The sequence below is a fragment of the Botryllus schlosseri genome, chromosome 15 (assembly GCF_051294905.1).
Source record: "Botryllus schlosseri isolate E-star chromosome 15, Bs_hap1, whole genome shotgun sequence".
Taxonomy (NCBI): domain Eukaryota; kingdom Metazoa; phylum Chordata; class Ascidiacea; order Stolidobranchia; family Styelidae; genus Botryllus; species Botryllus schlosseri.
In genome coordinates, this window is record NC_137250.1 from 16664672 (window position 1) to 16673873 (window position 9202).

At 38.8% G+C, this 9202-nt stretch overlaps 1 protein-coding gene across 1 annotated transcript; it reads right to left on the reverse strand.

The window, feature by feature from the left end:
- Nucleotides 1-1522: 1522 nt before the first annotated feature.
- On the reverse strand, nt 1523-8090 carry LOC145457074 (spermatogenesis-associated protein 24-like). The gene is made up of 3 exons (XM_080335236.1): nt 7622-8090; nt 4259-4428; nt 1523-3105 (listed from the first exon to the last, which is right to left on the reverse strand). Exons 1-3 carry the CDS (start codon nt 7892-7894, stop codon nt 2871-2873), a joined length of 678 nt encoding a protein of 225 aa, XP_080191362.1. The 5' UTR covers nt 7895-8090; the 3' UTR covers nt 1523-2870.
- Between the last annotated feature and the right edge of the window lie 1112 nt (nt 8091-9202).

Here is a 9202-nt window from a genome sequence, read left to right on the forward strand (position 1 = left end):
AGACTATACGCCGAGTCGCATCGACACCTTCCTATCTTTTCATTGTATCGCATTCTGTGGTATATTGGACAGATTAAAATTGCTAATATACGAATGATGATGATGTGATAGAGAAGCCATTTTCCACACATTTTCCGCATATTTTCTGTATCACATTCACTGCCGTTTGTTATGTATTTTGGTTCGATGAAAATAAAGACTCTCTCTCTCTCTCTCTCCACAGTTGCGCCGCTTTCAATCGCGCATCGCCTATAGAGAGACCCAGGTGGGTGTCTGATCTCAAAGGCGACTCCTATAGTCGTTCATCGGCATCTTCCCATCATTCATTGTATTGCAGTCTTGTGATGTTTTGAAGTGATGAAATTTTATGAATAAACTTGAACTTGCATAGAACTATTATCCATTACTGGCATCTATACAGTTCTTCGCAGTCTTACCGAGGGTAAGGAATGCTTAAATTCACTCGATCAACACGACTGATCAATTAGCACGAAAGACCTGCCATCCCAGCTTCTTCATTCGAAGAACTTCCTCACAGTTCATATGCCGGACCTGATGTGTGGAACAGTATCCCGCCGGCCATACGACAGTCGGCGAGCATGTCCATTGTCCACATTCAAGTCGAAATACAAGCAATTACTACTAAATAAATACAGTCCATCCTCAAGATTACCGGACCACGACTGACCTATCGATCTCGCTTCCCATGAAATGCCGCCATGTTTTCTTGTCGTTTTTCTTTCTATACTATCTTCTTTACTTTCATTCAGTGTGCATGTGTAGGCCTATGCCTCCTCTTTACATCGCCTAGGCCAGTGGTTCCCAACGTGGGCGATTTGGCGGTCTAGGGGGCGATGACGCGTCAAATCGGCTGACCTTTTTTTTTAGTCAACCCACGGAAATTTGTTACAAAAGTGTGTCAAATTAGACATCGATCCAAAAATTTGACCTTTTTTTACAGTTTGTATGCCCAATTTTCGGTACACAAAATTTGGGGGGCGATGATCGGAGTTGACCCTGAAAAGGGGGCGATAGGTCGAAAAAGGTTGGGAACCACTGGCCTAGGCCAAGGTGGGTGTCTGATTCCATAGACTACCCCAAGTCGCTTCGACATCTTCCTGTCTTTTCATTGTATCGCATTGTTTGTGGTGTATTGAACTGATAAAATTGCAAATAAACTAATGATGGTGATGATGTTGAGTTCACCTTCGCCGTTATACTGGTAAAGATACAAATAGTCGATCAACTTGACACATTATAAATGCTTTCGGTGTTGTATGGTTAGGCTTACCATATTTTTGTGACTTCAAAGCGGGACGCCTCCAAAGACCAAGACCACTTAGCTGTGATTTTTTAACTTTACATTTTCCGATATTATTACATGGGCCCATATTTGTCATCGAGAGTTCATGCGCATATTCTCTGTCTAAATATCGGTTTCAGTTCGAAAAATAGAAAGGAATTGACGTTAACGATACAAAATTTACTTATTCGCCCAATCATACTTTTCTGTAGATAACACTTTACTCAAAAAGACATTGTTCAATTTTACATTCTCGTAAAAGTCAGAGCAGGACCAATCAGTATTGATTTTACATGTGTTAACGGCTTCCACGTTCTGCTCCAGCATCAGGGATATCTAGATATCTAGATATCCCTGTCCAGCATCCTGCTTCTGCTCTCAGACCACATGCTCTTCATAATGGAAAAAATTCTTTCAACGGGTGCGGATGTTCCGGGTAAACAAAATATGAACTCTACCAGCTTTTGAAAGTCTGAAACGTGTATGCCTTTTTTTCAAATTCTTTGAACATCTCGGCCCACTTTTGTTCCAAAGACGGATTTTGCCAGCTCTCTCCCTTACAACGTTCAGACATGTGCCTTTTCACTAGTACATGTTCGTCGAAAAGAGAGTCGCTGTTGATCATCTGCTTCCCAAACATTATGTTGATCTTTTCCGCAGACTCACACACTCGCACCCAGGATATTTCTTTGTTTAGGTCGATCCAAAGATGAGGAAGCACATCTTTATAAGAACCATCATAAAGATCCAGATACGATAAGCAATTATCGTAAAAATCTCTTGCTTCTTTGCAAAACAAATTTACGTTTACTTCGCCTGCTTCTTCTAGCTTGCCCAAGAGAGTCAATGCTGCAGATGGGATGAAGTCGTTTTCTTTCTTTTCAAGTATGTTTAGCTTTAGCTCTGACAGAACATGTGCCACATCTACGGCACTAGCGTTTTCCTTTTCTAAGTTTAGAATAGTCTCGTTGAAGTATTTCAACTGCCCATGAACAAATTTCAAATAGAGCTCTTGTGGTGGTTCTTCGAAGCATTTTTTGATGAGAGTAGGACAAACTTCTTGGGAGTTGAAGTAACTTTTCAATCCCTCAAAATGGCTGATTTCAAATCGTATTTTAACATACTTCTAATTCGAAATCAGACAAAAGCAATACATTTTTGAAAAAAAAAACTAGTTTCATACTTCGGGATTCTGCAATAAAAAAAATTTGGAAATTTTTGTTAGTTCAGCAGTAGGCCTACCTTACGGCCTTAAAAAGCGGGACGTTTGGCTGACTGGTCGGGACGCCGGGACAAGACGTTAAAAAGCGGGACTATCCCGCCTAAAACGGGACGTATGGTAAGCCTATGTATAGTAGTCACTTTGTGTTCTGCAGCAGCCACGGAGCTACAGTGACAGACGAGGTGTATTTCGAGCAGTGTACCTGTACTATATTCCCTCCAGATTCCTTTCCATCCAAGAAGACCAGATAATTCATATACAATAGCAAAATCCAATAGCATAACGACAGCTATAAGAGTAAAAATATAGTAAAGAAAGGTATTGAATATTTAAATAAAATGTAGCTCATCTCCGAGAATCCTTATTCAAAGATTTGGACATATACTCTTGCTGGGCGTGTTGCAGTTCGATATCGGCGAGCAGTTTTTTGTGGGCATCCTTCTGCGACTGGAGTCTCAGCTTTAAGGCGGCAATTTCATTGTCTTTCAAATCCAGTTCATCTTGCTTGGCCTGGAGCAGGTCTTTGTGCTGGGCACACTTTTGATGCAGCAAGTCACTTCGCTTGGATTCTCTTGACAGTCTACAAATAAATTCCCAATTGCGTTTCAAATTGGTTGATTACGTATAGGGACAGTTTGTACGATTGCTAACGTTAGAAAGGTAAAATACACGATCTGAGGCACTGAATCTTTCGTTGTACTACAACAAATTTCAATTATTTCTACCATAATACGTAATGTAGCAGATTTCGTTTCAAATAAATGTTTTTCATGTAAAAATTTGTCAGTTTTTGAGTCAAAAAATTTTCTTTCCGGGTCAAACTACTTGGAAAGGACAGACAGTTCCAACGGGAAATGAAGATAAGTAGTACAATTCTAACATCAACAACACCTAATTTGCATACGGTCATGTCAAAATTTGGTGAAAATAAAGTTTGTTTAGGTCAATAACATGTCAAAATTTTGATTTTTCAGGTCAAAATCTTTCGTTTTTAGGTAAAAAAAAAACGCCCTAGTGATCAGTAATGAAGTACTTCTACTTTTTGAAGTACTCACAATAAATTTTTGCATACTTGAACTAATATCCCTAGTGGTTATGATTAGAGCCCGACCGATATTGGATTTTTTGGCCGATACCGATAAAACCGAAATCTAACACCTTCACCGATAACACCGATATATTTAGCCGATATTCAAATAGGTGGAATCTACCCCAAAAGCCTGTTTCAAAGCTTCAGAACATTTATTTCAACAGATTTACAGCCACTGTCACTTGAACATGAAATAAACTAGAAAGGCTGCATCTTGACATCTTGAAAGTGTAAGCTATATGAAATAACGCAATATTCCCACTCTAACGGCCAAGGGTTATAGCTTTCTGACTTCCTACAACCATGTTGTGACGTCACGAAAAATGCCAATATTTTTTAACCTCTAATGACCGATACCGATAATTCTTTCAAAGTGTGATATCGATTCGATATTATCGGCGAACCGATAATCGGTCGGGCTCTAGTTTTGATTATAGACTACTTCTACTATTTTCAGGCCTAGAATACTTTTCAACTTGGAAATCACTACTTGTACTAGTAGAAATTTACCATGTTGCTATTACTAGTACTTAGGTTCCGGTACCGAAGATGCCAACTACTGCTGGCTATTACCACAAAAATATGAAATGTTTGATGTAGATAATGCAACAAGTGAAGGAGATAAGAAATCAAATTCAAGTACCTTTGACCTGAGGATTTTATCAGTTCATCATGCTCGCGCTTTTCCCGTTGCAAATGCTGTTTGAGGATGTCTACTTCTCCTAGCGTGAAGTTTAGTTTTTCCCTCTCCTTTTCGAGAAGAATTTTCGTTTTTGAATGTTCCAATCTTTCTTCGTTGCATTGTTTTACCATCTAGAACAGGGGTGGGCAATTATTTTCCTCCGTGGGCCAAATGGGAAGTACAAATATGTTGGCGGGCCGAGTGACATTTTTCAGCTATATTCTCCAACGTATTTTAATTTTATTTCTAAATTACATTGTTAATAAATGCCGCTCTGTGAATAATGTGTTGATGTTAGGTGATTAGAAAGTGACAATTAATTAAAAAATATCTATTAGCCGTCAGGATTCGAAACAATGTTAAATACGATACATTTTCAACTCTCTTTAAACCCCTATCGCCCTATCAACGTTCTTCCATTAAGACTCTAAAACAGTGGTTCTCAAACTTTTTTAGGCACCTCTCCCTTAATGATAGTGAAAATTTTCGCGCCCCCCTTATGATGATATCACAAAATATTAAAAAGTGCAACCAGAATGCTAGCAATCCCATGGTGGCATGGAAAGTTATGGCTATTGATGAGAGAATTCTGAAATATCAAAGTCGGACAATACACAGAGCAATAAGTATAAGCTTGGGATAAATCGCGAGGAGCGCAAAAAATTTTTTCATTTTTTCATGAAGCATCTTTTTTAAACTTTTTTTAACCTCCCTTGACCGAGTGTTTCCTGTTTTTGTCAGAAGACGGACTTTAAATATAATCTTTAATCTCGATGACATGCTCGGCCAAAACTAAAAGGAGAGCTTTACACCTGACTCCAGTATACAAATACTTAGTGCTCTTAAGTCTTAACCTTCTTTGAATTTCAGTTTTCTGCTTTCTTGTTTTTGCCATGCCCGGTAATGGGTGATCGATATGGTCAGTCATATAGTAATCGCCAGCACTGATCGACTTGTTTTGCGAATTAGGGATTTCAAAACGTATAACGTAACAATTTGCAACACATACCGTAAAATGCGTAATGTGAGAACGGCAACAAAGAAGGTTTCAACTAAACTATGTGGACAGAGTGATTTCTTGTGATTTAATTGCTATTCATACTTTGTCACATTGCCTTTATTTGGAATATGGATTACGCATGAGAGTTACGTCGGCAGCGTAATCGTGGCATATTAATGTACAGACTTCAAAGTAAATGAATTTCCTGTTCACTTGATACAGCCTACAGTCATTCAAAACGCAAGTTTTATTTTTTGAATTCCAAGCAACCTTTCGCGGGCCGCACAAAATAGCTTCGCGGGCAGCACTTTGCCCAGGCCTGATCTAGAAGCAACCATCATAATACCAAGTAGTGAATCTGGATTAATGCTGCAGTTGACTTAATGATTCTCTATCCATTCCCTGCAGCCGTATCAGGCCTATCTCTTTTCCTTCGTTATTCTGATTTATGACATATTTATTGTGATAACAAAATAAATAAGCTCAATTGATGAATTGATTCGAAGATCTGCAAATATTTTACCTAGAGAGTTTACGAATGGGGGAACAGGTTCATATTATGTTATTTTACCAAATTGATTCATCACAGGATTATAATACTGTGATAAACTGATCTTTTTCGGGCTATTAAGTTTGAATATGATTTAGATTTTTTTATCACAGTTTGGCAGAAATAAAACTACAACAGCTGAGATATGTGATTATGGTTCTAAAGCTTATGAGAAGTCAATATAGCAACAAGTTGTCTTAATAAATTACGACCTATGCATATCTGATATTGATTTATTCATGTACTGTACATGCCTACCAAATGATAGATCACTAATCAGTATTGCCAGTGTTCCAAATACATGAGCTGAAATTATTTACGCATCTTTCATGTTTTGATTCGAAGTTGGTATGGTGTAGCAGTATGATTAATAATGCTATTGCTAGAAGAGTACATGGACGTTGGGGTGGTCCTTAAAAAATGAAATTTGGAAAGTTGTTGGTCTGACCCTGCCAAAATGTTCCTTTTGGTTGAAAAACACACTGTGTGAAATTTTATTGATTTTCATTATGTTTAGAGATGGTTCAATCCAGTGGCTCAGTCCAACGCAATGCTTCAGGATGTTTATGCCCATCTCACAAAAAAACGAGGAGCAACTGCAGTTTGCATTTGGGGTTGTTGCTGACCTCCACAAAATGTGCCCCAACACCATCAAACAGAGCTTACTTGGCAAAATAAAATGATGTTGGTCATCATGGTACCCCCACCAATGATCAGCTATTAACCAGACGAGGTAATCCAGGCTTTCCAGTGTTGACCCAATAGCACCTATGTATTTACTATAGGCCTATATGCTCCATGGCATAGCTGATATCTAGGTAAAATTTCGGATCCGATGAGCCACCTCTAAACATCAATGAATATCAATAAAATTTTACACAGTGTGTTTTCTAGTCAAAAGGAACATTTTGACAGGGTCAGACCAACAACTTTCCGAAATTCGTTTTTTAAGGATCACTATAATGGACAAAAATTGAAAACATTTTCTTGGAAATATTAGTTCGAATATTCTGAGTACAAATATGTTGAAGTGGGAACATTGCAGTGGACAAGACTCTCTGTTCTTGACATCTATGATGAGAAAAAAATTAAAATCTGCTTTCATTTCAAGCACATATCCGATCAAAACTGAATTTTGCTGTCAATGATATGATTTTCGAAAATAATAATAATGATTGCTTCTCAGTCAGAGAAGTATACAAATAGCAGCTACTGGACAAAACGAACAGTGAGAATTAAGATGAGATGAGTATAGTACAGTCTGTGTGTGTACACGTAACAGGAAAACTACAAGATTATAGTTTTTAGCAAGACTGGAATCAGTGGGTCATGTTGTGCGTGACAGACGGATTTCTCGCGTGATTGGAAAATTTCAGTCGCGTGACGGAGATATTTTTCGCTCTGATTCAATACTTAATTAGGCTACTTATTAAACGACACAATGTGCTAAAATAGACCTGGAAGACGCGGGACTAGGGCTACGCCGTATATTCACTGTTACGCAAATGCCACGCTTGTTTGAGTTCATTGTAAAGCGCAAGTGCCTTATTCAGGATCTGGACTATGGTATCGCTTTGTGACGTCAGCATAATTCATTAATCGGCGTGATCAGATATAAATGCTCGCGCAACGTTGCGCATGCCGTTGCCACCGATTCCACTCTGGGTTTTCAGGACTCTTGACCCAATTGAAATCGTAATTCATGGATATCCATCGATTTCTGCCACAGCAACACATTTTTTATGGATACCATACATAAATGAGAATCACTTACGTCGTCGTATGTTACTTTCAAAACGTAGTCAAGCTTTTGCTTTTCGGCGTCATCACGAATCCGACTCATTGCAGAATGCTGTAGGTTAATTACATCTCTCAAAGTTTCCGTGACGACATCGTGAGTTAAGGATGAAGTGCTGCTTGTGGTAGTACATGAGGAACTGCTGCGTGTATTGTCCTTGAGCCCCGCACCGGAAGACAGGCTGTCCTCTTCTCGTGAAATAATGGGAGAGAGCCTATTTTGATAACTTCTAGCTCTACATTCTTCCATGTCGTTGAATCAACTTTTTTATAAAACGAATCAACTTTTGAGTGGCGGAATCCAAATTTAGATCGTCAACAGCGGCGAAATGCGTATTACAGCATGACCGACCAAATCTCAACATTCAGCAACGAAATCCGATACCAACGATACCGATAACGAACTGATGAAAACAAACTGACCGCTTGAAACGCTTGAATACCCCCGACTTATGGACCGTATCAACATACAACGTCGTAAATTGCTATGGTATCAAAGTACTTCAATTTGGAAAGATTGTGCTAAGGAAGGATTTGCGCGAGCAGAAGTCTTTATCTAGGACAATGGTTCTCAACCTATCGTCATATCGCAAAATCTAACCGGGATGCTGGCAGGGTTGCCATACGTCCGGAATTTCCCGGACATGTCCGGAATTTCACTGGTAAAACTGCGTCCGGGATGAATTTCTGAAATATGCCTAAATGTACGGAATTTTAAAGTAAGCTAATAATTTTTCCTAAATCAATAAATCAACATTATTTTTTGGCATATTTAGGCTACATGAAATTTTTAGTACCATGTACATTGGTTTTAATATGGGGACAAGTTGCTCAGTGGGACTACCACCTTCCAAAACTGCGATCAAAAATATATAAAAATAACAGTCAGTTACAGAAATGAATCTAATTTTTATCGCAATTACAAGATAACGGTATGTTCATAGAGCCGGTTTAGGTCGTTTGGACATGACTTAACGATGTACAATTACGCTTCATGCATTTTCGAAGTCATCATCCTCCACCAGCTCTACCGCAAACTCTGATCATGTGGGCGGAGAGCGGATCAAATTATATAGTAATATATGAAAAAAACAATATTATTGATATAATTCATTTAAATCATTTAACGACCAGATGCATATAGAAACCAGATGCACATAGTAAGCCCCAGAAATTGCATCGATTGGGCTCAAGATCAGTGTTTATTTGGGCGGGAGGAGGCTGAAAAATGTGGCTTCGGCCCTAGTTACAACCTACAACACACAACCACATACTCCTGAACCGGATCGTGACCACTAGGGATGGTGTGAACCTCTGAAAGGTTCAGGTTCGTGTGAACACGAACCTTTTTGAAAGGTTCTGTGTGAACGCGAACGTGAACCTCATGACGTCACGTGACGTCATATTGCTAATTCCGACCCTACATTTCAGTGAAGGGATATATAGTAATGTACAAGATACCAAGCGCCGAGTCGGGTCACATACTGTCACATACTGACTTTTTAATCGTCGCCAAATGTATCAACTGCGAAGCAATCAAATGATATAATTATCCTAT